The 26,454-nt window shown below is 29.0% G+C and overlaps 3 protein-coding genes across 4 annotated transcripts; 1 reads left to right on the forward strand and 2 right to left on the reverse strand.

Moving 5' to 3' along the window:
• Positions 1-3,227: 3,227 nt before the first annotated feature.
• Positions 3,228-11,678, forward strand: LOC131172638 (putative disease resistance RPP13-like protein 1). 2 transcript variants are annotated; one of them, XM_058134004.1, is made up of 4 exons: positions 3,228-7,716; positions 7,811-7,873; positions 8,972-9,125; positions 9,239-9,369. In XM_058134004.1, exon 1 carries the CDS (start codon positions 3,375-3,377, stop codon positions 7,638-7,640), a length of 4,266 nt encoding a protein of 1,421 aa, XP_057989987.1. In that variant the 5' UTR covers positions 3,228-3,374; the 3' UTR covers positions 7,641-7,716; positions 7,811-7,873; positions 8,972-9,125; positions 9,239-9,369. The 2 variants fall into 2 exon arrangements, with proteins under 2 accessions (XP_057989987.1, XP_057989988.1); XM_058134005.1 differs by lacking the exons at positions 8,972-9,125; positions 9,239-9,369 and adding an exon at positions 11,496-11,678.
• Positions 11,679-11,951: 273 nt separating this feature from the next.
• LOC110670611 (serine carboxypeptidase-like 40) lies at positions 11,952-13,063 on the reverse strand. Its single transcript, XM_058134184.1, has 3 exons — positions 12,875-13,063; positions 12,515-12,712; positions 11,952-12,152 (listed from the first exon to the last, which is right to left on the reverse strand). Exons 1-3 carry the CDS (start codon positions 13,061-13,063, stop codon positions 11,952-11,954), a joined length of 588 nt encoding a protein of 195 aa, XP_057990167.1.
• Positions 13,064-19,021: 5,958 nt separating this feature from the next.
• Positions 19,022-22,720, reverse strand: LOC110670628 (serine carboxypeptidase-like 40). Its single transcript, XM_021832733.2, has 7 exons — positions 22,267-22,720; positions 21,054-21,161; positions 20,672-20,946; positions 19,996-20,256; positions 19,697-19,908; positions 19,502-19,607; positions 19,022-19,415 (listed from the first exon to the last, which is right to left on the reverse strand). The coding sequence occupies exons 1-7, from the start codon at positions 22,646-22,648 to the stop codon at positions 19,257-19,259; spliced, it is 1,503 nt and encodes a 500-aa protein (XP_021688425.2). The 5' UTR covers positions 22,649-22,720; the 3' UTR covers positions 19,022-19,256.
• Between the last annotated feature and the right edge of the window lie 3,734 nt (positions 22,721-26,454).

The raw sequence follows: 26,454 nt of genomic DNA on the forward strand, positions 1-26,454 counted from the left end.
ATTAAAGCATACACTTTGCAATAGTTCCCTTCTAAGGAACCAGAAAGAAAGTGAGTTTTTTCATTTCGCTACGATTTTAGTTCAGTTGCTTTGTTCTTAATGACCATGTTTGCAAGAATCAGTCTTAAATGAGCAGAAGCTATGCCATTGGGCTAATAATCCAGTGATCGAGTGTCTTTATCTTTTGATGCAAAAATAAGAAAATAATAATTTTCTTTTATTAACAGGGAATTTATTAAGAGGGAAGGGAATGCAAGTATTCAATAACTATTAAAATTAAAGTTAAAAAATTTTGTAGTTAACAAATTAAAATTAAAAAATTAGAAGTGGAACACAAAATAAAGTGAAATACTAAGTAAGAGATAAACTATAAAAATTACACCTTAAAAGATAATTTTTGAAGTGTGATTATCTTGTTCAACATATATTAAAACAGAAAAAAAAAAAAAAAAGACTAACCTCATTCCTTTTTTTTTTTTTTTACCCAATCACAAAGTGAAAAAAAAAAAAAGGAAAAAAAAGAAAAAAAAAAATAAATTGGACTTGATGGCTACAATACATTAGGAAGCAGGATGATGGCTGGGCTTTCAACTGGTGGGGTCTAAATGTAAAGATTGTTCCTCAACAACCTTAACCTTTGTAAATTAATTTGTCTAGAATGGACAAGGATGTAACTCTCATGGTACTTAATTGGATGGAAGTGGAACACATGAGGAATAAAGCAAAGCTCAACCTTATACTTATCGAAAATGTCTAATTTAGTTATTTTTTATTTTTTTTAATTTAATTAAAAAATTTTAATTTCTATTTAATTTAACTTAAAATTAAATAATGTAGAACTTACTCATCATTTATTCACATTGAGTGTGTAAGTTTAACTATTTTTATTTTTTTAATTTAATTTAAAATTGTTAATTTTTATTAAATTTAGCTTAAAATTAAATAATGTACAATCTACCCACCACTACATGAGTTGCTTTTCTTAATACTTTTAATATTAATTACATAATTAATTATTTTTAATGTTAATTAAATAATTATAATTAGTTATTTTTATATTTTATTTTTTTAACATTAATTATTAATATGAAAATATAAAAATAATAATTTTTATATTTTTTATTTTAATTAATAATATTAAATAATAAAAATAATATTTTTCATATTCTAAATTTAATTAATTATAAAATATAAAAATATTATTTTAATATTAAAAATAAAAAATAATTACATATTCATTAAATGGCGCCTGAAACCCAAACGAGGGAGATTGACTATTTGAATGTGAGTCAAAATTGAGTTGAATTGGACTAAAAATTAAAAATAAAAGAAATTGGACATTCTAATACATGTGTAAAATTGAACTTTATTCCATTAAGTCGAAGAAAAATTCAAGTTTTAGAAAATAATATTCACATAATAAAATTATTTTGGAGTAAGTTTTTGAAGGTAATATATGAATTTTTAAAGTAATAAATTTGTTTGAAAGCAAAACTTTTTAAAGAATATTAAATATTTACATATTTTAAAGCTCTCACTTTTCAATTTATCCAATTAGTGGATTCGAAAGATTTTGATATTTTATCTTTTATAATTTTACTTTACTTTAAAAAAAATTTATACACTTTATTTAAATATATTGCTAGAGTTTTATATAGTAAGTATTCATTATTTGAATTTATTTATATTTAATTATTTAATTATAAATATATATTTTATAATAATATTTATAAAGTTTTAAATATTATATTTTAAATAAATAAAATTCAAATATTTTATAAAATTATTAAATTTTAAAATATACGTTATTAATCAAATAAATTTTTTTATACATAGTTAATTAAAATATATAAAATTAAATGAGTTTGCATATTTAAATAATAATAATAATAATTAAATTTAGGATAAATATAACTAATTTAGGATTAATTTTAATGAGTTTGAAATAAATATTAAAATTATTAATCAATTCCAATTGAGTATAATTTTTTTTATGGATATGTCCATTGCCACCCTTGCATTTGTCCTCACTCATAAGTTATAAGTAAAATTTGATTAGATTTAAATTAAAATTTTTTTATTAGTTTGTAATTTTTAATTTAAATAAATTAAGTTATAATTATTTATGTTTCAAATAATTTGAAAATTTTATTTTAAAATAAAATTATCATTTTGAAAAATAATATATAAAATGATTTTTATATTTTAAAATAATTAAAAATAACTTTCCTTAAAACATTAATATTAAAAAACTTTCCATAATAGTTTTGTATTTTGATTATCTTTTTGTTTTTTTTTTATTTTATCTAAGATATTTTTATTTCATTGTAGGTAAATTATTTTTTTTTTATTTATTGAGTTAAACCTAGTGATTAAATTATCATAAAGATATTTTTATTACTAAAATTTATTATTTATATTTTAAAATTATTTTTAATAATTATTAAATTAAAAGTTAAAATTAATTTATTAAAAAATATTAATTTAAACTCAATCAAACTTAAATTAGAGGTTTATTTTAAAATAAATCATTATTGTTTTGCCCTAAATTTTACACCTCCTCTTTGTAGTTTTTCCAGGGCAAATTACTAACAGATCACTATAGTTTGTTAAAATTAATTATTTATTTCTTATTAGTTTAAAATAAAATTAAAACATCTTATATTTTTTGAAAAAACATATCTTTAACTTTCTATTAAATTTTTATAAAAAAATATTAATCAACTTATTTTAGCCTCATCAAAAAATATCAATTTACTTGGACTTAAAGATTAAAGAATTTAATTTCACAAAATAAAAATATTTTAATTGAATTTTTAAAAAATGAGGATTAAGTAATAATTTTTACAAACTTCAAAAGACCTGATAATAATTTACTATTAAAAGTTTGATTTTACCAAATAAAAGATATTTTAATGGGTTTTTTTTAAAGATAAGGACTAAGTAGTAATTTGAACAAACTTTAGGGACCTGATAATAATTTTATTTTTTTAATATTTTCCTGCCGAAATTTTAATTTATTATTGCATTTAGAAAATTAAAATTATTTTTTAAATAAAAATATTATTTTAAATAATATTAAAAATTATTTTTAAAAATTATTATTTTAATATTAATTAAAATTTATTAAATTTAATTTTAAATTATTTTTAAATATTCTTTAATTGATACATTAAAAAATAAATTTCCTCAATAATTATTTCAACGTCATGTAGTTGGTGGGGGAACCGACGGCGGCAGCCAGCTGTGCAACAAATCCGTCACAATCGAGGTCGGTTCCATCTTCTTAAACATTTTTTCGTGCGAAAAAAAAGTAGCGAAAAAGCTAAAATCACCAAGTTTATCTCAACTGCAACCAAAGAAACCTCTTGGTAATGGCAGACGTGATTATCTCCGTTGTAATCGACACCGTAATCAACAAATTGACCTCTCCAGGCCTTCTAGATTCTGTTGGCGGAGCCCAGGTCCATTCGGAGCTGGAGAAACTGGAGAAAACGCTTACCAAAATCAAGGCGGTGCTTGCAGATGCTGAAGAGAAGCAAATCAGTAATCGTCTTGTTCAGATTTGGCTGAGAGAGCTTCGAGACTTGGTTTACGATGGGGAGGACATCATCGACGAGTTTTCTCTCGAGGGTTTGCGCCGGAAACAACAAATTGAGCAGCGACAAGAAGAGGGGAGCTCAAGTAAGGTGTGGAGTGCTATGCGCAGGTTTTTGGATAATTTGAATCCTAATCGTGTTGGGTTTAATATGAGAATGAAGTCTGAGATTGAAACTATAAACGCTAAATTTCAGCAAGTAATTGAGAAAAAGAATGATTTAGAGCTAAGAGAAAGTGGTGGCGATGATAGGAGTATTAAATCGTTGAAAAGATTACCCACTAGTTCTTTGGTTGATGAACATGTAGTGTGTGGTAGGGATGAGGAGAAAGAGAAGATTCTTCAATTGGTGGTGAGTGAGGAAGGTTGTGATGATGGGGTTTGTGTGATTCCTATAGTTGGTATGGGCGGAGTGGGTAAGACCACTCTTGCTCAGCTTGTTTACAATGATAGCAGAGTGGTCGATTGGTTTCATTTGAAAGCTTGGTGTTGTGTTTCTGAGGATTTTGATGTTATTAGGGTGACAAAAATGATTCTTGAGGCAATAACAATGAAGGATTCCAACATAAACGATTTAAATTTGCTTCAAATGACATTGAGGAAACAATTGATGGGGAAGAGGTATTTGATTATCTTAGATGATGTTTGGAGTGAGAAGTATGAGGATTGGATTGTGCTTCGTCAGCCTTTCCATGTGGGATCTCCAGGAAGTAAAATTATTATCACGACTCGAAATCATGGTGTTGCAGCAATTATGGGTACCGTTGAAGGCCACTTTTTGAAGGAGCTAACATTTGACAATTGTCTGTCTTTGTTTGCGGTGCATGCATTGGGAAGAAGAAATTTTGACGGTCACTTGAATCTAAAGGAGATTGGTGAGAAGATAGTTCGGAAGTGTGGAGGACTGCCCTTGGCTGTAAAATCACTTGGGAGTTTGTTGCGCATGAAGCCTGATGAGGATGAATGGAAAAGAGTATTGAATAGCCAGATTTGGCATTTGCCAGAAGACAAGAGTGGTATTCTTCCAGCCCTGAGATTGAGCTACTGTTATCTTCCTTCTTATTTGAAGCCATTATTTGCTTTCTGCTCAATATTTCCAAAGAACTACGAGTTTTATCAGGATGAATTGGTACTGTTATGGATGGCTGAGGGTTTTCTGCCGCAAGTAGGAGGAAAAAAGCAGATGGAAGAGTTTGATTCTTATTTTAATGAACTACTATCAAGGTCATTTTTTCAAAGATCAAGCATTGAGGAATCGCAGTTTGTGATGCACGATCTTGTCAATGATTTGGCTCAATCAGTTGCTGAAGAAGTGTGCATGATTTTAAATGATAAGTTTGAAGGTAACAAGCTCCAGCAAATTGTTGAGATTGCTCGCCACTTTTCGTTCACTCGTTGTACATATGAAGTGTGGAACAGGTTTGAAGTCTTAGGTAAAATGAACCATTTAAGAACTTTCATTGCATTACCAGTTCATGTGTTGCCTTGCTCATGTTACTACTTAAGCGGGAAAGTCTTACATGAGGTGTTGCAAAAATTAAGACGCTTAAGAGTTCTATCATTGAGTGGTTATAACGTTAGTGAGCTGCCAGATTCAATCTCTAATTTGAAGCATTTACGGTACCTTAATATGTCTTGCACCAAACTTAAATGGTTACCTGAATCTTTGAGCACTCTTTTGTACCTAGAAACACTGTTATTACATGGCTGCACAGAGCTTACTAAGTTGCCCCAAGGCATTGGGAATTTGATCAACCTTTGTCATCTAGATATTACCAATACTCCCAATTTGCATGAGATTCCATTGCAGATAGGTAATTTAACTAGTCTTCAGACATTGTCTAAATTTATTTTGGGAGAAGGTTGTGGCCACAGGATTAGAGAACTAAAAGAGTTGAAGCATCTTAAGGGAAAACTTTCCATTATGGGGTTGGATAATGTGACAGATGGTCGACATGCATTTGATGCTGATTTAAGAAAAAGGCACAATCTTCTTGAGTTAGGGTTGGAATGGAGCAGCAACTTCCAAGATCTTCGAAATAAGGAATGTGAAATGCAAGTACTTAAGTGGCTAAGACCTTGCACAAGTCTTAGAGAGCTCAACATTTTGTTCTATGGAGGTACAGAATTCCCATTGTGGATAGCAGATCCCTCGTTTGCTAAATTAGTGCAACTAAAACTCTCTTGTTGTAGACAATGCACTTCACTACCTTTTCTTGGTAGACTACCTTTACTTAGGAATCTGTGCATAGAAGGCATGGATGCGGTAAAGACTGTTGATTTTGACTTTTATGGAGATGGTTCTCCTTTGGCCAACCTTTTTCCATCTTTAGAGACACTGAAATTTGAGGATATGTTGGGATGGGAATTGTGGTCTTCTAATGGAGACAATGAACAAGCCGACAATATGTTTCCTTGTCTCTCAGAACTTACTTTATTGAATTGTCCCAAGTTAATTAGGAAATTACCTAGACGCCTTTCTTCACTTGTAAAGCTCACGATATGCAATTGCCCAATATTGGAACATTCACTTATAAGCCTTCCATCCCTTCATAAGCTGAAGTTAGAAGAGTGCAGTCAAGTGGCATTGAAACACGTGGTTGACAATTCTTCCTTGACAACGCTGAGGATCAGGAGCATGGCAGATATCACTTGTTTGCAGGACATTTTTGTGCAGTCGCTAGGAGCACTTAAAGTTCTAGTGATTGCTAGTTGCACAAAACTAACATTTCTGTGGAATCAGACAACTGGATTAGAAAACTTGTTAGGTCTTGAACGCATTACAATTAAGGACTGTCCTCAACTTGTGTCATTAACAGAGAATGGCTCAGTCTGCAACGATGAAGAGCAACTGCCATATGGGCTACATGGACTCCAGTCTCTCAAGGATCTGCATGTTGAATCATGCCTGAAACTCGTATCTTTTCCTGAAGCTGGAGTCTTGTCCACGCTAAGATGTCTTGTGATAAGGAATTGTCAAGCTCTGATGTCCCTGCCTGATGATATTATGAGGTTTAGCTGCAGAACTAATATGTGTGTTCTTGAAGAATTGGAGATTGAAGAGTGTCCTTTGCTTGAATACTTTCCAAGAGGCGAGTTACCCATGACGCTGAAAGTGTTGAAAATCCGATTCTGTACAAAACTCCGGTCTTTGCCTGAGGGATTAATGAACAAGGTTAACATGTCTCATCTAGAACACGTGGAGATCATTGGTTGTCCATCTTTAACATCCCCTCCAACAGGAAAATTGCCTTTTCAAGTTAAATCACTTCAGATCTCGGACTGCTCAGAATTGGAGCCACTTCCTCGAAGGATGCGGCATGACAATGCAACAATTGAATACGTTAACATTTGGAGCTGTACAGTTCTGAAAAGCTTGCCAGACTGCCTTAACAGCCTCTCTTGTCTCACTGAATTATATATAAATAATTGTTTTGCTCTAAGGTCCTTTCCAGAAGTGGGCCTGTCCCTTCCCAACCTCAGAACATTGAATATCTTCTATTGCTTCAATCTGAAATCTCTACCTAGTCAGATGGGAAACCTAACATCTCTTCAAGAACTGTCAATATGCAGCTGTCCTGGTCTTGCATGTTTTCCAAAATGGGATTTGCTTCCGAATCTAACATCCCTTGAAATTTGGGATTCTGGAAATTTTGAATTGACAATGTCAGAGTGGAACGTACACAATCTAACCTGTCTTAGAGATTTAAGCATCGCAGGTGGATGCTTCAAAAATGCTGTTTCCTTTCCAAATGAGAAGTGTCTGCTGCCTACATCTTTAATATCTATTTATATTGGAGAGCTCCCAAATCTGGAATCCCTATCCATGCAGCTGCGAAGTCTCACATCTCTAGAAGAGCTAGAGATTGTTAATTGTCCTAGGCTTCATTCTTTACCAAGGAAAGGCTTGCCTCCTACACTTGGAAGATTCAGTATTAGGGACTGTCCACTTCTAAAACAACGGTGCTTCAAGGAGAAAGGCATATATTGGCCCATGGTAGTACACATCCCGTGCATCGAGATGGATGGCAAAGACATCTAATGAACTGATTCTAGTAAATCATTTTATGCTTTTTTTTCTGGGATAATTGCAAGTTGAGATGCTATCCTTCACTCAGGTATGCCCAATTTTAATGCAAAACTGTTCTTATTAATTGGACACCTTTCTTCTTATATTTTTCTCATTTGTTGAAATTTCCTGCTGTAATATAGGACAAAGAAAACAAGAAACTGAAATGGTCTGAAGTATTCCAGCCAATACTGCAACACACTAATGTGAGTATGTTCTGTCAGTTGTGAGTTATTCCTGTTTTGAGGAAGAGGATGGTAGTTAATAAGCTTATCATGAAAAGTTTTGCAAGATCATTTTCTTTGCCATGCATATACTTTAGATTCATGTTAACTGGTTTAATGGAAGTATTTTACTTTTGAACTATTGAACCTTATATATTCTGTTAATGAAATAATCTATATGCAAGCAAGCCCTTGAACTTGATGAACAAACACATTAAGTCTCTCTACTTTCATTTAGACCTTTGAGCTCCTTCAACTTTTATTTTTGAAATAAGTACAGTTTGGACATGCCAACGACACACGTGCCATGTGGCAAAAGGCACAAGTGCGAAAGAAAAAAAAAAAAAAACCCTGTTAAGGGCTGTACGTCAATATTCCTTGATATCAGCTCTTCCTATTGTTACCTTATTATTGCTACACTCCATCAAATTAAAAAAAAAAAAACTATGGAAGTAGAAATATGTTATCATAAAAGGGAAAAAATAAAGGAAAAAAAAATCAAATTCAAGAGAATGAATTTGAAATAGTGAACCAAACAATATTCATAGGCTTATTCCCTACCATATTTTAATTGATTTCAACCTACCCATGCGTTAAATTGATAGATTTACACATTAGGAAAATTAATCAAACTAAACTTCTAATTTATTGTTGAATTTCAAGGATATATGATTATATGTAATTTATTGAAAGATTTCCTCAAAATATGTATCTCTCTCTTTCTCTCTCTCTTGAAAAAATTGCAGATCTAGCAAATTAGTGCATGAAGTTAGTAGATCTATCACAAATATAGCATAAATGACATGTTTTATCAAGGAGACTGAAAGTAGGTTTTTGGGGTAGAGAACAAAACTGCCCCTGCTGCCGCCTACTGCATGCACAATTTATATGATAACATCCATGATGGTTGTTAGCGTTCATTACCCAAACAAAAATAGAAAAATTTTCTGTTACTTATCAGGGTTAACGGTAAAGCCACCCACAGATCTGTTATTTAACAACCATTACATTAGCTGTCGTTTAAATCCATGTTTGACTGTCTCACTAGACAAGGAAGTAACATGGCATCTTACCTTACAGTTAACAGGGGAAAAGACAATGAAAGAGGATCTTGGCGTCCCACAACTGCAATCATGACAGCACTCTAGATCTTTCTTCTTTTCCCTGTTATTCTTTTATGTCTTCTTCTTCTGTTTGTTGAGGGAAAGAGAGGTGGTGGGGGTTGTTGGTTGAGGTGGGGAGCTATAGATCTCTAATGCTCCAGAAGTGAGATTTTTGGGGCAATCAACCTCTCTGCCATGTGATCTCAAGGATTTTAGGTATTTGATGTGGGGGTTGTTGGTTGAGGTGGGGAGCTATAGATCTCTAATGCTCCAGAAGTGAGATGTTTGGGGCAATCAACCCCTCTGCTATGTGATCTCAAGGATTTTATGTATTTGATGCATTGATTTGAAATAGAATGACTAGATTTTTATTCATATGTGTTGATTTGAAAAGAATTGAAGAAAAATTATTTTTTTATCTGGATTTATCAAATAACTGGTTGATCCATCTGGGTTGACCTGTAGTCAACTTATCAAGAAGACTATTTTACCCCTGAGGCTTTGGACAGAGAAAATCCCACATCAGTATTAGTAAATTCATTAGTATGATATTTGTCAAAGTTACAGCTTGGCAGTGTCTGCTAGACACCAAAATATAGAAGAGCCGTCAATCTTGTACCGCGCTACGCTGTGGTCCGAGCAAAGGAATTCTCCTTGCCTTGCTTGGAATAGTGTATTTGGGGTTGTGTGAGAAAGGACAATATTGGTCAAACAGAACCAGCCCCCATATGTGGAGATGGATGTCATTCTTAATGAACATTCTCTAACCACTGGTGGACCCATTTTTAAGACTACTAAATTTTTGCAAATGTAATTCACCTTCTCAATTTTCATTGCTCAACTCTTGATCTGAATGTGTCATGAATTCACAGTGTCTCATATTTGACAGGCAAATATACGGAATTGAAAATTTTGAAGAAAAGATGTTACCTACTGTAACTTCTCTTTCTGTGTTCTAGTGGATCTGATGGTTGAATTGGAAATGACAAACTGGTTCCAATGGAGTGTTCAGTTCCAATTCAGTTCGGGATTTACCTACAAATCGAAACCGAACTGGAATTTCAAATTTTCGATATGGTTTCTGTTCGGTTCTTCATTGTTTGGGTTTCAGTTCGTTAGAGTTCTCGATTCTTCGGTTCCGATTTAGTTCGGTATAATTCCATTCGATTCTTGATTCTTAAAATAATTTTATATAATTATTTCCTTAAAAAGTTATACTTGAATTAGCATTTAAGTTTTGAATTGAGTTATTAATACATAATATATTATATAATATATCTTTTAGATATATCTAAATTATATAATCTTTAATTATAAGGTACATATATAACTTAGGATTAAATATATTATATAATATAATAGTATATCATATAATATACATTTTAACTATTTATTAATCATATAATATTTAACTATAAGATACAAATATAATTAAGAATTAATATATATATATATATATAAGATAATAGTATATTTATAATTAAGAATGATAAGGTAATTTAATGTATTTATAACTAAAATTATTAAAAAAATATAAAAAAATGAAATGTAATATCAAGTTATATTTAGTTCATAATTATATGTACATGCATAAGTATATATAATTATATTGAAAGTATATAATACATCAAAAAAATATAGAAAAGTATATATATATAAATTCAGTTCTCGATTCGGTACCGGTTTGGTACGGTTCCAGTTCGATTTCGGTACGGTTCTGGTTTGGTTTTTAGTGAAGAACCAGAACTGAACCAAAGTATCAAAATAAATTCAGTTCGATATGATTTCTGTTGGTTTGGTACGATTTTTCGATTCGGTTCAATTCGGTTCCCTCAAGAACCGTGCCCAGCCATAGGCTCCATTTATGCCATTAATCTTTGTCAGGTCAGAAAAGTCACTTTTCCTATTTTTATGCAATCAAAATTTTCCTGTTAAGCTCATGGAATGTCTAGTATACTTAATAAATGAATGTCTACTATGATTCCAAACCTTTAAGATGGTGATTCTGAGTTCAATTGGGTGTATCATGATGAAGGAGAATGGGAGATGAAGTTTGGGTTCAATTTCTTGTACTGGAGAAATATTGTTAAATCTACGTTTATGATGCTTGTGGATGGTGAAACCTATGATGGACCGCTATTATTAATAAGGTCCAAACCACCTTAACGACTTTCATTGAATAACCATATTTCTCACTAGGTGAACCAGGTGGTGTAAAGGATCCGAAGAACTAACCAGGATGCATGACACAGTCCATCGCATGCAACTAGAATATAGAACTGCTCCATTGAGAATTGCCAAAATGGTGTGTTAGCTCACCTGTATCTACTGGAAGAAGTATTCACTCATCCCTAAGAGAACTCTGCCATCTTAACGTACCTTTAACTTTTTCTGCCAAAATACCATCTGAGAGCTTGCTAACTCGAGCATTGTAGTAGGTTTGCGATTAAAAAAAAAATTCTGGTCCCATCTTGACTATGTGTATTCTCTTGTGCTTGCAGGAGCTATTGCAGAACAACTTGAGGCAATATCGGTCGGCGCTGTTTGTAGAAATCGAGCCCATGAGTCATGTATTGCACAAGGAGTCAAAATTTACCCAAGACTATGATTTTATTTCTTGTTAGCATAAATAAATTTATTATTATTCTTTGATTATTTTTTATTATAAAACTTTATTATTTAAATTTTATATTTCAAAATATTTGAAATTATTTGTTAAAAGAAATTTTATTATATTGAAAATTGACTGTTATTGCTGTAATAATTAAACTATAATTTAAAGATATTTTGATGATTTAATGCATTTTAAATTACTTGATTTTTATTAGTTTTGTTATATTTCATAGAATATTGTCCTATCGTTCCTTATAAAACAATGAAATGCCAATACAAGTAGAGAGATTGAAGTGGCTTGACAAATATTTTTTTTCTTCTTAAAAAGTTACCCATTTGTTATCTTAGAGTTTTGTGCACTTTTGAAGCCCCACAACGGCAAATGGCCGCTGAAAAGAACTACCTTTTGGGAGCGGTGTGCCGGAGAGGAAGTGTTTAATCATTGAAAGTGATCTTTCAGGCTGGTGCGCTGCTGCTTCATGCTCAGAACCTCTCAAGGTAACAAATGTCAAGTACCCTTGATACACCTGCGAGTGCCCACCGACCTGAACAAAAACAGTATCCAAAGCAAGTTTTTTTACTCATGATAAAGTCTCAAAGAAACAAAATCGAAGTGATTTAAGTAATGAAGTTGTATCCAACTTTGGGCTAAAGGGACCCTTCCAAAGGTTTGGTGCAAAAGTCCCTTTTTTAGTGAAACAGAGAAGACTTTTGCCAAGTAATTTAGGCCCCATAAACAAGTTGTAATCACCAAAAAACTACGTAATGATTATGAGGCTAATGATTATAGTTATGGGGAAAATCATGGTTTTTGAAACTTACCTGTGTATCTAAATATTTAAAGCGTTTTTGATATTTTTCTTGTTTTGAAAAAACAGTTTACATGTTTGGTAATAAAATAGAAAACTGTTAGTCCATTTGCCATCAATTCCTGTGGTAAGGGAATAAGGGTTGGTGGGCTATCCTTCCAACCACCCAATACATCAATGCAGGCTTCCCAATCATGATTAAGCTTAGTGACATTAGCATGCATGGCTTCTTGGACCTCAGGGCTATTGAAATAAGCATACACATAATAGTCACTGCATGGATCAAAATTTGCCAACTGCAAAACAAGGCAACCAAGTTACATATGTTATCTCCCTCCAATATTTTCATATGTGAATACCCACATGGAATTTCTTTTAAGAAAAATTGAAAATAAGATTGAAATGGGTTTTTGTCATTTTTAAACAAAATCAGGAATTGGGTTTATAATTAAACTTACTGAAGCTTGCTTGGGCTTGGCTGTGAGATTTCCATTGTAGCACAAGGGCCAATTGATGCTATAAATAGCAAGATCAACAGTATCATTGTCAGCTTTACCAGTAACTAAAATGCACTCTCTGGACTGTTTGCTGATAAAATCAGGTGAGAAATTATGGTATTGATGGATTTTTTCTATCTCCAAAGTCATTATAATCTGATGTACTATTAGAGTATGAAAATCCTACTACAGCGGGAGACTCCAAAAGCAAAACTTTTACAGTTTGAGATAAAAATTTTGTGATATATATAAGACTTACAAACCTTCCTCCTCCTCTTAAGTTAGGTTTGTAGATAAAATTAAATTTGATTTATTTTCTCTACATAATATCAGAGTCTACCATTCTTCAACATTAAGGATTTTGTACTATATATAGCCAACTAAGATTTAAACCCTTGATAATTAAGCAAACCCTTGATAATTAAGCAAATATTCAGCTATTAAACTATAAAAATCTTAATTTTGAAAAGAAGAAATACCCTCGTTCCATGAAAATTTGTTGTTGTAATGTTTTTTGCCGTCAATATGTACTCTAATTGATCCAAGCTCTTGCATTGCTACATAAACTGGAGATGAACAACCAGAGCCGGTGATGAAACCAAAAAAATTAATTAATATTATCTATAATATTAAGCAAAAAAATTACATTAATTAGAACCTTATTATAGTTGATTGCAATTTATTAAGCAAGAGATAATGTCATTATGGCATAACATGTTTTTTTTTTATTTAAAATTTTTTCATTTTAATAATTTTTTATTATTATTTTTTTTTTTTTTTTTTATTTTTATTTTTTTTTTTTTTTTTTTTAAAATAAATTTTTTTTTAAATTTTTTTTTTTTTTTAAAAAAAAAATAAATTTTTTTTTTTTTTTTTTTAAATTTTTTTTTTTTTTTTTTTTTTTTTTTTTTTTTTTTTTTTATTTTTTTTTTTTTTTTTTTTTAAAAATTAAAAATTTTCGAAAAAAAATTTGATCAAAATTTTTCATCGACCTCGGGAAATTCTTCTCTTTCTTCTTCTTTTTCTCTCTTTTCTTCTTTCTCCTTCCTTCTCTCTCCTCTCTCTCCTCCTTCCTCCCCTCCTCCCTCTCCCTCCTCCTCCTCCGCCCCCTGCGCCTCGCCCCCCCTCACGCACCGCGGCCGCCGGCGCGCGCGCCGCGCGCCGCGCAGCGCCGCGCGCGGCGCGCGCAGCGCGCGCCTTCAAGCCGCGATCCGGCCGCTCCCGACCCGCATCCGATCATCCCACCTCAAAATCGATCCATCCACCGTCAAACCCATTCCAAGTCGATGAAATGGTTCTTCAATTTTTGTTTTTTTTTTTTTTTTTTTTTTAAATTTTTTTTTTTTTTTTTTTTTTTTTGAATTTTTTTTTTGTTTTTTTAGAGAAACCAGAGTTTGAAAGCCGAGCTCACGTGAGCCGCCCTTTCCATAAGATAAATTTTTTTTTTTTTTTTTTTAAATTTTTTAAAATTTTTTTATTTTTTTTTTTTTTTTTATAAATTTTTTAATAATTTTTAAAAATTTTAAAAAATTAGAAAAATCCCAAAAATTGTATGTTATCTGTAATGTGATGGAAATTAATTCGAAATTCATTTCAAATTCGGAAAATAAATCAAGATGAAAAAATTAAAAAGTCTTTGGATGAATCATGAATTGAATCATTTCCGGATTTATTTGTCCCGTCCCGATGTTCCGAGTTCCCCAAACCAAAGGTTTCTTCTTTTTTAACCTTTTTTTTCTTAAATTATATTTTAAAAAAAATTAAAAAAAAATAAAAGCTTATAAAATAATTTAAAATTAAAAAATAAAAAATAATAAAATAATATAGTTTTTAAATTTTTAAATTTTTTTTTTTTTTTTTTTTTTAATTTTTTTTTAAAATTTTTAAATTTTTTTTTAAAATTAATTTAAAATGATAAATGTTTATATTTGATTTTGTTGATTGATGTGATGTGGGATGTATGATATGTGATTGAGTGATGGATATATGGGTATAATATATTTGAGGTTGATGAGATTTTTTAGTTTGTTTTGATGCTTTTTTAGGATGGGGATTTTTTTTTTTTTTTTTTTTGTTTTTTTTTTTTTTTTTTTTTTTTTTTTTTTTTTTTTTTTTTTTAATTTTTTTATAAAAATTATAATTAAATGTAAATATAAATTCTTCCTCCGATGATTCTGATTCTTCTTCGCGAGTAAAAAATTAATAAAATATTAATATTAATATATTATTTTAATTAATATATTATTATTATTATAATTATCATATTATTATATATGCATATATTATATTATATCTTCTATATTATTATATTGTTATGTGCATAATGTCACATGTGCATTCATGTGTGCCATGTGTTATTGTGTGTGTGTTGTTGTATGTGCGAGTATGCATGCGTGATGTGGTGTGTGTATGATATGGTGTGTGACTTGGCTTGAGATCTCAGACCCGCTTGAGTCTTTGGGTGCTAGTTCTGAGTTTTTTTTGAGCTTTTGTTTTTTTTATATTATTGGTATTGCTTCTTGTTTTTGCTTTGACTTTTTTTTTAGAGAGAAGATAAGAATATCGATCATATATTATGATTTGATATTATATATTATATGTGTATTATTTTTGTGTTGTGTTTTTAATTATTATTTTTTATGTATGATGTGAAATTATTAGTTGTTAGTTTTTTAGTTTTATTTTTATATAGTTATAAATATTTATTAAAATTATTATTTTTATTCTCTTTTTTTTCTCTTCTTATTTTTCAATTTTTTTTTTTTTTTTTTTTTTTTTTTTTTTTTTTTTTTCTTTTTCTCCCTCATGTTCATGTCTATTCATGTGTGTGTCTTCTTAATTTAGAATTTTTTTTTGTGTTATTAAATTATATATTTTTAAATATAAATATTATATATATTATTTTTTTTTTTTTTTTTTTTTTTTGATGATTGATGGATGGATGAGAGGATGAGGAGCTTTTTTTTTTTTATTTTTGATTTGAGATTGATGTGAGATGTGAGGATGAGTGATTAATATATATATTATTGTGTGGTGGTGAGAGTCAAAAAAAACTCCTGAAGGTCCCATTTTTTTATGTTGTTGACTTATTTGATTTTTGATTTGAATTGGGCATGGGGCCTTAGAGTAGAGTTAAGGAGAATAGTTAGGCACCACGGGCCGGGGCTTTAGGGGGTGGCTGTGTCCTAGTGCCAGTCCGACCCATAGGTTGGATCGTGACAACATGAATCCAAACCAGGCCAAATACAACATTTCAAGAGCTTCAGAAAGATGAAAATGACTGTCCAACCTAATAACACTATTGGAAGGCTGTTGCTTTTGCTTAGAATCTATAACTTATGGGATAAATTTTATTTTAATGAAAAAAAATCTATGGTTTTAATTAGCTATTTTTAAGATTAATTAAAAAGATAAAATATAAACAATTTTTTTAAAGAAAATCAAAATTATAGTATAAAAAATCAATATTTTATATTTTCATTATTTTTCTATCTTTCTAATTATTTTATTTAAAGTGTCATCATCTATCAATGAATTACCATATATTGCAAGAAAATATTAATTAAATGTGAAGTATTGCATGAATATTAGAGAGAATGTGTTACAATAACTATAATTGTGGGAGTGCTTACCACATGCCAAATATTTAAATTATTAGTAGAGGTGCAACTCTAATTTTTTATAGTGTAACAACTCATATATCATAAATCAAAAGGTTATAGGCATGATATTGACCCACTACCTTATTTTCACTCAGTGCTAATAATCTCTCAGCATTTGCCAAGAATTCAAATCTATGATTTCGGCTTGGATATCAATTACAGGATCAAATGGTTATCACCGTGCAAAAAATTTAAACTGTTAGCAAAAGTACAACTCTAACTCTTTATAACATAGTGACCTAAATATCATAAACCAAAAGATTTTATTCAGAATGTTGATCCACTAAGTTATCGTCACTTAGTGCCAACAGCAATGATTGAAGATCTAAATATAACTCTTTCTATTAAGATTATTAACATTTCTATGAAGTATTTTCTCATTTCAAAGAAAAATGAAAGGTTCTTTAAATCCATTCATTTCAAACAAATCTTGCACTAGACTAATCTAATGAAAAATCTTCATTTGTAAAATTAAATAAAATTAGCATTAAAAGAAAAGAATTTTATTAACATTATTTTCCACAAATGAAAAAAAAATAATTTAAAAGAACAAATAAAAGGGTAGAAGAAAATTGATTATAATTAAATACCTCCACTCAGCCATAGAAGAAGAGGCAATGACTCTTTAGATAAATGCTTAGCTTCAACAAAATAAGAATAATAATATACCCTCCCAGCTGATTTATACATAGTAATATAACTACCATGCATATTGTAATGCCACCTTATAGGTTGCCTAGGCAAGCTCTGAATCCTATAATTTTCTTTAGGATTTTCAACTAATATTATAACTTACTTAGATTTATCCATCATGAATTTAAAATATAAATATATGAGTCTCACTTATTTTATATGTGAATCCTATCATATATGTTATCTCTTAAATTCATAATAAATTGAGCTAAATTCATGATAAATTAAATTTAAGTAAAAAATATTTCTTAGTCTCTATGACACAAATTTTTATTTGATGAAATTAATGTCTATATAACAATTTTATTACAATTATTAATCTTGGTAGAACATAGTGAAACCCACATTCACCAACTGTTATAATGAAACCGTTGTGCATACATTAGTTTCATCGTATAATTTTTCAACTATCACATCCAAAACCTTTTAGAATCTTCTAATAAAGGATTTAAATAATTAGTAGCGTTAAAAATATGACTAATTTCCAATGCTTTCCATGTCTTTTTCAAAAGAAATCCACAATTATAGAGTAATTATTACGCGTAGTCACTCTATTTATTAGTGTTTTCATAAAAATTACTGAATTTTAATTTTTTTCATAAAACTTATTGAACTTCAATTTGATTTTATAAAAGTCACTGTGACCGAAAATTAAAAGCTTTTAAATTAACCTATTGACAACAACGATGGGATACCTGAATGTGTTTTATGCATCTTTTTTTTAAGAAATTAATAAAATAAGATAATTTTATTTATAAAATAATTGACAATTCAGCAGGTTAACTTAAGAACATTTAATTTCTAATTACAATTATTTTTATAAAATCAAATTAAACTTTAGTAAGTTTTATAAAAAAAAATTTAAAATTTAATGACTTTTATAAAAATACTTATGAAATTGAGTAGTCGTGTGTGATATCTACCCATAATTATAAGATCATATTTAAAGATATCATAAAATTCATTGTAAAGATATGCTTGCATGCATCAAGAGCACCACTATAAGATGAGTGAAGGGGAAAAGCTAGCGCGCTAGTGATTAAGCTATAATGCAAATCTATAAATATTATATTAATTTGCTATTTGATGTTAATTAGATAAATTATCAATCAGCAAATTCAAGTTTGCCCTTGTGTTAATGACCCAAGAAAGCAAATGGTTGGGCTTGAAAGCAATCAAATTGTCTTTTATGCCTTGTCAAGAAGAATTCCTAAATGAAATTAAACACCTCATTTTAAGTGATGTTTTCAGATTTAATTTCTCCCATTGTTGAGTTACTTTCAAAGAAAAAATAAAAAAATGCTAGTCATTTCATAATAGCAATCACGAGTGGCCTAATGATTTATTTTCAGAATTTTATCAAGAGCTTTTTCTAAGGCTTTACGTCTCAAATTTCAATTTTAATAGGAGTCGGGATTTTTCTTACTTATACTCATTTCATTACAAACTCAAAATATAAGATATATAGTTGATCCATTTATTAAATAAGTGGGTCTCACATTTGTCTTTTAATTTTATGATAAATCAGGTTTAAATAAGAATTTTTCTTAAAAATCAAATGAAAAAAAAATATTAGCAATAATGTAGATAACTTAATTGATTTAATTAGCTGAAAATCTATGAATAAACTGGTAGACTGAGTTTGCATAAGAATATTTTGAAAATTAATGGAGATCGAGTTTTTAATAAAAAAAATTGAAGATTCAAAATTAGGGTGTGTTGCCAAACTCTGATATTGGATTACAATGCAATGAAATTGGAAGAATATTAATTAATTCAGCTTTCTAAAATTGAGACAGAAAGAGGTTCAATCTTTTAAAGAAAGACAATTCAAAAGCTTTGCTCTAAATAAACAGATTTGCTTTCCTTTAATTTAAAGGAATAAATTAATTGCAGAATAAAAATAGTATTAGACAACTAATAAAACCAAATTTAATTTCTAAATCCTAAGCAAATTAACTAATCAAGCTAATAAAATTAGAGATAAATCAACTATATCTTGTAGTATCAGGAAGAGATGTGCCATCCAGGAAGTGCTTGATCAATGAAAGTGCTCTCAGAGGTTGATAGCTTGGAACTTGATGCCCTGCCCCTCTCAAAGTAGCTAGTGTCAAATCTCCCTTGTAAACCTGAGTATACCCTCCAACCTAAAAATTCCCAAAACAAAAGTCATTTTCTATATATTTTTTGAGAAAAAATTGAATGGATAATATTAAAATTGGAAATGATTTACCTCCCCTTTGAGGTACCAAGGATGCCATTCAGTTTTGATGTCAAGATTCATTTTAGCAATAGAATACTCAGTTGAAGTAATTGGCACCCTTCCATCTGTATCACCACTGCATACCATGAATCGAACCAAATCAATAAACTAAAAATCACGGGTTATGACAAGATAAAACGAATAAGAAATAATGATTATGTTTACCTAAATATCCACACACGAAGTCCATTAGCCATGAACTCTTTAAGGAGTGGAATAATTGTTGAAGGGCTGTCAGACCAGTTAGTGATGACTTCACTGCAAGGTTCCCAATCATGATCAAGTTTTGTTACATTGGCATGCATGGCTTCATGAACCTCAGGTCGATTGAGATAAGCATAAACATAATAATCCGAGCATGGATCAAAATCTACCAACTGCAATTAATGCAAATTGAACATTTATTAGTACATTAATTAAGGTAATCATGCATAAAGGAATTACAAGTAAGGTTTTTAACTTACAGAAGCTCTCTTGGGTTTGGCAGTGGTGCTGGTACTGAAGCAGGATGGGGCATAGATGTCGTATATATTAATATAAGAAAGTGCCTTGTTTACTTGATCGCCAACTGAATTGCATGCCTCAGACTGAGCGGTAGCATTGGGTGAGAAATCACAATTTTCCCTGATTTTTTGGGCAGCCTCATACGAAATTATGGCATGGGAACCCATGTAGTCATACATCCCAAGAGTATCAGTTTCATCATTGATCACTGCATTCCCAATCTGCATATTTTTCACAAAATCAATAAGATCTCATGACGAAAAAATTCTTGCATAAACCCGATTCACTACGTGACATATAAAAGATAAATAATTTAACTCACATGGTGGACTCCATTCATCACCAAGTCAACAAAATAGCACAACGAAAAGTGAATTGAGGGCTGCTATATAGTGAGTTTGCAAGATGCCTAACTATGATGAAATTAATGAAGCAATGATGCTTAAAGTGAAAAATGAAGACAAAGAAGTAATGAAAAGGTGAAAAGTGAGCCCACAATGCTCTTAAATTCTAAGTATGAATCATTTTGTCAACTTAAAAGTGAGTCTCAAATGCAATAATAATGTGGTGTAAGAGTCCAATTTTCAAATTATTAATTGAAAGAAAAATAAATAGAGATAGATAGAGAAGCTTTACTAGAATTCCTTTGAGGTTGATAAGGGTCTTATTAGCAATTTTGTTATGGGAGAGAATTGTATGTGCAAGTTGAGGCACGTAATGTCCTGCATAGCTCTCCCCAGCAATGTAGAAATCTCTTCCCTTGTATTCAGGAAATCTCTCTAGCCAATTTAACAGGAAAACATAATTATCCTCAGCTGTTCTTTGGTCTCCATTCTTGCCATAATCCGACGTTGTATTCGAATACGAAAACCCTACCCCAGCAGGAGACTCAAGAAACAAAACATTTGCAGCTGAAAAAGATATGGAAAAAGAATTAGAGGGGTAGACGGATTGTATGAATATATTAATATAAATGATATAATAGAGAAAATTTAATGTAATTAGTGTAATTAACTACCATAATTCCATGAGAATCTGTTTCTGTAAAGTGATTTGCCATCGCTGTATACTCTGAATGGTCCCAATTCTTGAAATGCACCATACCCCAAAGATGAACAACCAGGACCTGTAAAATAGAAAGAAAAATTAAAAAAAAAAAAAAGAAATTACACAATATCAACATGAAATCAAAACAAATAGACAAATTCCAACTATACATAATAGAATTCACAATATCACATCTACTTTTGAGTGGTTGGGTTAGTTCTTCAATATATCACATAGATGAAACTTAGCATATTTTGACTAAATTATCATGATTTTGTTAAAGGGTGCTGTATACCTACCTATCTCAAAGGATATGTATGATTAAAATTTAATTAATTTTTTTTTTATTAGTTTGAAGGATGAAGAGTTACAAAATTAACGCCGAAAAATCCTCCACAGGAGTGAAGCCAGGGATTGGAACCCAAAAGCTGGTGGCCTAAGCCATGTGGGTGTTGCATTTTATTTTATTTTATTATTATTATTTTAGGTAGGGAGAGAACATTGGAGTGGTTGCTTATATCTTTTTTTAGTTGACGAATCATTATATGATATTAATTTTTAAAAAAGAAAAATAATTTTTTATACGTATCCAAAATTTTTATTATTATAATATTATTAAAGAATATATTAATTCTTCCAATAATTATTAGTTCCAGCCTATGTAAAAAGGAATTATCATCCAAAAGTATGGACTCTAGTGGGTAGCACTATTGCATGGAATATGTAAATGTGTGTAATTTTAAAAAAAATAATAAAAAAATTAATAAATAGATTAAACTATTAAAAATATCAAATATATTAGATAAAATTTTCATCAAGATTACCTTACTTGCCACATCTAGATTGAATATTATGGCCAAATTTATTAATCAAGATTAAATTGATTAAACGATGTGATTTTTTGGCACTATTATTGTTAGTAAAATTTCTTTTGCTTAAAAAAAAAAGTTTTCTTTGAGATTTTGATGATATGGTATCTCTTCTTTTACTCAAAGAAACCACCAAGAGAGTCCTACCAAAAGCAAGCAACTGAATACCAAGACAATCCATCTGGGCATTGGAACCAAGAACTTATTAGCAATATCTTCAAGAAAAAGGAGTTTTCATGGCAAAAGAATTCTTGTATAAACTCAGTTCATCACCTACTGAAAATGAAAAAGAATTAAAAACAAGAATCATATTACCTCCATTGAGCCAGAGAAGAAGAGGCAAAGACTCTTTAGATTGAGAATAATGATCAGCCTCAGCAAAGTAGTAGTAGAAAGCCCTGCCGGCTGATTTATCGACGGTAACATAACCACCATATTGAGAAAACTGTGCATTTGGTTGTCCAGGAAGCTTCACAATTCTGTCTTGTTCTTTCAATCCATCCTGAGGATGAATTCTTGATTCACTTACAGGATTAACTCCATTAAAAAGACTAACATCTATGCCAGAATTGCCTCTGAACTTTGCATTGTAGAGTTTTCCAAGTGCTTCTGATTGCTTGTTTCCATGGATTTCAACCAGAAAACTTGAAAGAATAATGAGAAAGAAAGCAAGAATTGAAAGAGAATTGTTTCTCATTGTATATGAACACTAAAAATAATATGCAGCCACCCGGAGAGGACTACTAGTGTGGGATTTTTATACAGGAAAATCTTTTATCAGAATGTCGATAATGGCCTCATATCAGTGTTCTATTCTAAGTAAAACTCTTTGAAAAGAATTACACAAATTATAATTATACGAATTATCTGTATTAAATATTTTAAAATAATTCTATTTAGTTACAATCATTATCCTTTTAAGTATTGAGTCAAAATCTCAATCTATTTATTTAATTTATTCGCGAAATATTTCAAAATCGTATTTATTATAATCTAATAAAAAATATTATTTTAGATTCTTTAAAAAGCCGTTTAAGATAATTATTTTATTATTTTAGTGCTATTAAGATTAAAATTTATTAATTTTAATTTTAAATTAATTTTTAATATTTATAATTAATATATTTTAAAAAAACATTTTTTTAAATCAATTCTAATAGATTTTTACCTGTTATTTTTTAAAAATTATTTTGTTTATAATTATTTATTATTTTGAAAAGATAATACAATATCTATTTGGGTGTGTCAGAGAATGAATGTATTTACTATTAAATTGAATTTTTACATATATATATATATATATTCGTGAACTTTATATATACAATTTAATTAATTCTGCACATATCTTAATATAAAATATAATTTAATGATAATTAAACTCATTATTATATGAGTTCGAGCTTATATTAGATGTATCCTAACTATTTTTATAATTTTCTAAAATCATCTTAACACTTTCTTCTCTCTTAATAAAGAGAGATAAATAATAATTTAATTAAATTAATGAATATTTGATTATAATTTAAATGATTAAGATATAACTAAAAGCATTTAAAAATTGTGGGGTTTAGATATAGAAATTTTGGTATGAATAAATAAAAGAATATTCTGGCTTAAATACAAAGTATAATTTGGTGGAAATTAATGATGCAAGATTCAACAATCATTGATGGGGTAGGTTTTAGAGAATTTTTATACTGTTAGGTACACAGAAATTTAAGAAACTAACAAATCATTATACTTTGCCTATATAATTATCATTAATGTTTTGTTTTATATTTAATTTTTTTCAATTACATTTTATACATTTTCAATATTTATATCTGAATATATTTTAAAAGCAATTTAAGCATATCAATTAAATTTTTTTCTTTAAATAATTTGAAAATTTTGTATTGAATGAAAGGAAAATAATAAAATAGCAATAATAATTATAAAATTAAATAAGATTTAAGAATTTTATTCAATAAATTGTATTTAATTTTAATTATTCTATTATTTAATTTATATTAACATATTTAATAAGTATTATTTTATTTTGTCAATTAATTACCCCATATATTTTTTATGACTATTCTATCTATATCATAATTATATTAATTAAAAATAGTAATTTCTTAACAATAAGTTAAGAATAGTTGAGGAAAAATTAATAAAAAATAATTAATATATTTTCTTATAAATATGAGTGGACTTTTTTTTATTAATTATTGCGTAAAAAATAATAAATATGAAATTTTTTATTAATTTAAATATTATTATTTTAACTGACCAACTTATTTTTACAATATGCCATGTGATAATATTTTTTAAAAAACATAATGCCTGTTTTATATAGATATAGAAAACAGGCATTATCCTCACTAATCATGTTGTGCCATGTGATCAGTCTTTTGTAGAATGATTGGTCACATGCACATAGTTTGATATTCTGATTCATTATATATAGTAATCTTTTATATAAAATAATTTTTAAGTTGCTGGTGTTGAATTTAATTTTGATTTATGAGATATATTTCTTTTTTTAATTATTAAATATTTAAAAAAATTCAACTTGAACCTTTCAAATTCAATATATATAAATATCATATCTAACTTGATTTGATATAATAACTAATTACAGATTTTGATTCTCCACACTTTTAATTCTATTAAAAAGAAAATGTAGTTACCACTGCAAAATATATATTTTTCTTGTAAATTCTTAGGAAATTAAATGAAAAAAAATAAAATTTTTAAAAGAAAAAATAGTAATAAATCGAATTCTAAATTCGGATGTTAATAGAAGAAACAGCATCATAAGGCAACGATGAATGAATAATGAATGGATGAGTGGCGATGAGAACATGCGGTAGGCCCTACCAAAAGTCAACGTCATATTCTGCCACCTCACCCTTCCCTTCTAATTTGTACCGTACAAGCATAAGCTAGCAATCAAAACAAACCAAATCATACGAATTAATTGCATAATCAAGTTAAGTAATTATTTCATTTTAATCATTTTATTTTAATTTTATTTAAATAAAATTATTTAATTTTTAAATATATTAATTATTTTTGGATTTAAAATTTTTTTTGATAAATTTCATTATAATTAAATACGTGTTAATGATATTTTAGTTGAGTTTTAATATTCAAAAATTTTCTTTTAAATATTAGAATTAAAGTTAATAATAATAATAATAATAAAGAGGAGAAGATGAACCTAGCTGCGGGTACGTCCAAATTCATGGAGAAAGAGGCCCCTTCATTCTTCAACCATTTTTTTTTTTTATAGTTTCTCGTTTTGCTGGATCCTGTTCACCACCTTCTGGCCAGACCCAAACCGGCGATGAAGTCTGCAGCACCATCTCACGCAGGCAACCACAAGGAGGTAAATAACGGCGCCGTTGAGGGGTGGCAGTAGTGTTTTCGTTAGAAAAAGAGAGGGAGGACGTCCAAAAATTCTCCGGACGATATACGGCGAATCCAACGTCCGATTAATGTGCTTCCACCAGAGCTGGTTTCCTCTCTCATCCCTAACATGAATCATGGCCATTGGATGGCACATTTGGCAGATCGAACTCAATTAAAATTGAATAAAACTTAAATTAATAATAAATAATAATAAAAGATATATGAATTAATAAATAATTTTATTCATAAATTTAATAAATAATAATTTATTAAAAATAAAATAATTTTATTGAAAATAAGAATCGACTAATTTAACCATAAAAAAATTAAGAATTTAAGAGAGGACAATTGCGATTAACCCCAAACCATACCTCATCTCTTAATCACATCTCCTTAATTAATTTGTAATCAGAATTCGTAATCCTAATCTCTTTTTATGTTTTTTCTAATTTAGCTTTTATTCAAATTCGAATGTCCTTGATATTTTATAACCTTAATGATAATTTTGATAATTACAAATTAATATCCATTTAATTAAGTTATCAAGTTTTCACTTTTAAATTTTTCATCATTTATTATAAATATTTGATAAATATAATTTTTTAAATTAATTTTTAAAAAATAATCATTAATAATTCATTTTAAGTTGAGTGTATCGAATAAGTCTGAAGATTAGAATTTACTCAGATGTTACATAATAAGGTTTTTTTTTTAAATATTTATTATTGATAAAATAAATTACTTATAAAAATTTATAATTGTATCATTCAAAATTGAAATTTTTAATTATTAACTATTGTATGCGAACATTTAATCATATCTATTCTTTTTATAGAGCTTTATCTTATTATAATCTAAAAACTCTAAAATGATGAAAATAAAAATTTTACCATAATTCAAATTTGATGATATTTTTAAGTTTTATGATCTTATTTATTGAGTATAATTTAAAATTTAATTTGTATAAATATAATAAGGATCATTTAGAATTTATTATATTAATATTATATTTACATAAAAAAAATCCTTGTTAATTTATAATTTTTCATTTCTTCATGCAAAACTTCATGGCATAAGGCATATTTTTACCAAAAAAAAAAAATCCCA

This window comes from Hevea brasiliensis, chromosome 14, assembly GCF_030052815.1.
Source record: "Hevea brasiliensis isolate MT/VB/25A 57/8 chromosome 14, ASM3005281v1, whole genome shotgun sequence".
Taxonomy (NCBI): Eukaryota; Viridiplantae; Streptophyta; class Magnoliopsida; order Malpighiales; family Euphorbiaceae; genus Hevea; species Hevea brasiliensis.

What these genes read in the sequence shown, in the direction of transcription:
- LOC110670628 (XM_021832733.2), bottom strand. Translation starts at nt 22,648, where the DNA reads ATGAGAAACAATTCTCTTTCAATTCTTGCTTTCTTTCTCATTATTCTT. An exon ending in CCAAACCCAAGAGAGCTTCT is followed by an intron (nt 19,909 to 19,995) that starts GTAAGTTAAAAA and finishes CATTAATTGCAG; the next exon opens with TTGGTAGATTTTGATCCATG. An exon ending in CTTGGTACCTCAAAGGGGAG is followed by an intron (nt 19,416 to 19,501) that starts GTAAATCATTTC and finishes GGGAATTTTTAG; the next exon opens with GTTGGAGGGTATACTCAGGT.
- LOC110670611 (XM_058134184.1), bottom strand. Translation starts at nt 13,063, where the DNA reads ATGACTTTGGAGATAGAAAAAATCCATCAATACCATAATTTCTCACCT. An exon ending in CCAAGCCCAAGCAAGCTTCA is followed by an intron (nt 12,713 to 12,874) that starts GTAAGTTTAATT and finishes CTTGTTTTGCAG; the next exon opens with TTGGCAAATTTTGATCCATG. An exon ending in TGATGGCAAATGGACTAACA is followed by an intron (nt 12,153 to 12,514) that starts GTTTTCTATTTT and finishes GTTTTTGTTCAG; the next exon opens with GTCGGTGGGCACTCGCAGGT.
- LOC131172638 (XM_058134005.1), top strand. Translation starts at nt 3,375, where the DNA reads ATGGCAGACGTGATTATCTCCGTTGTAATCGACACCGTAATCAACAAA.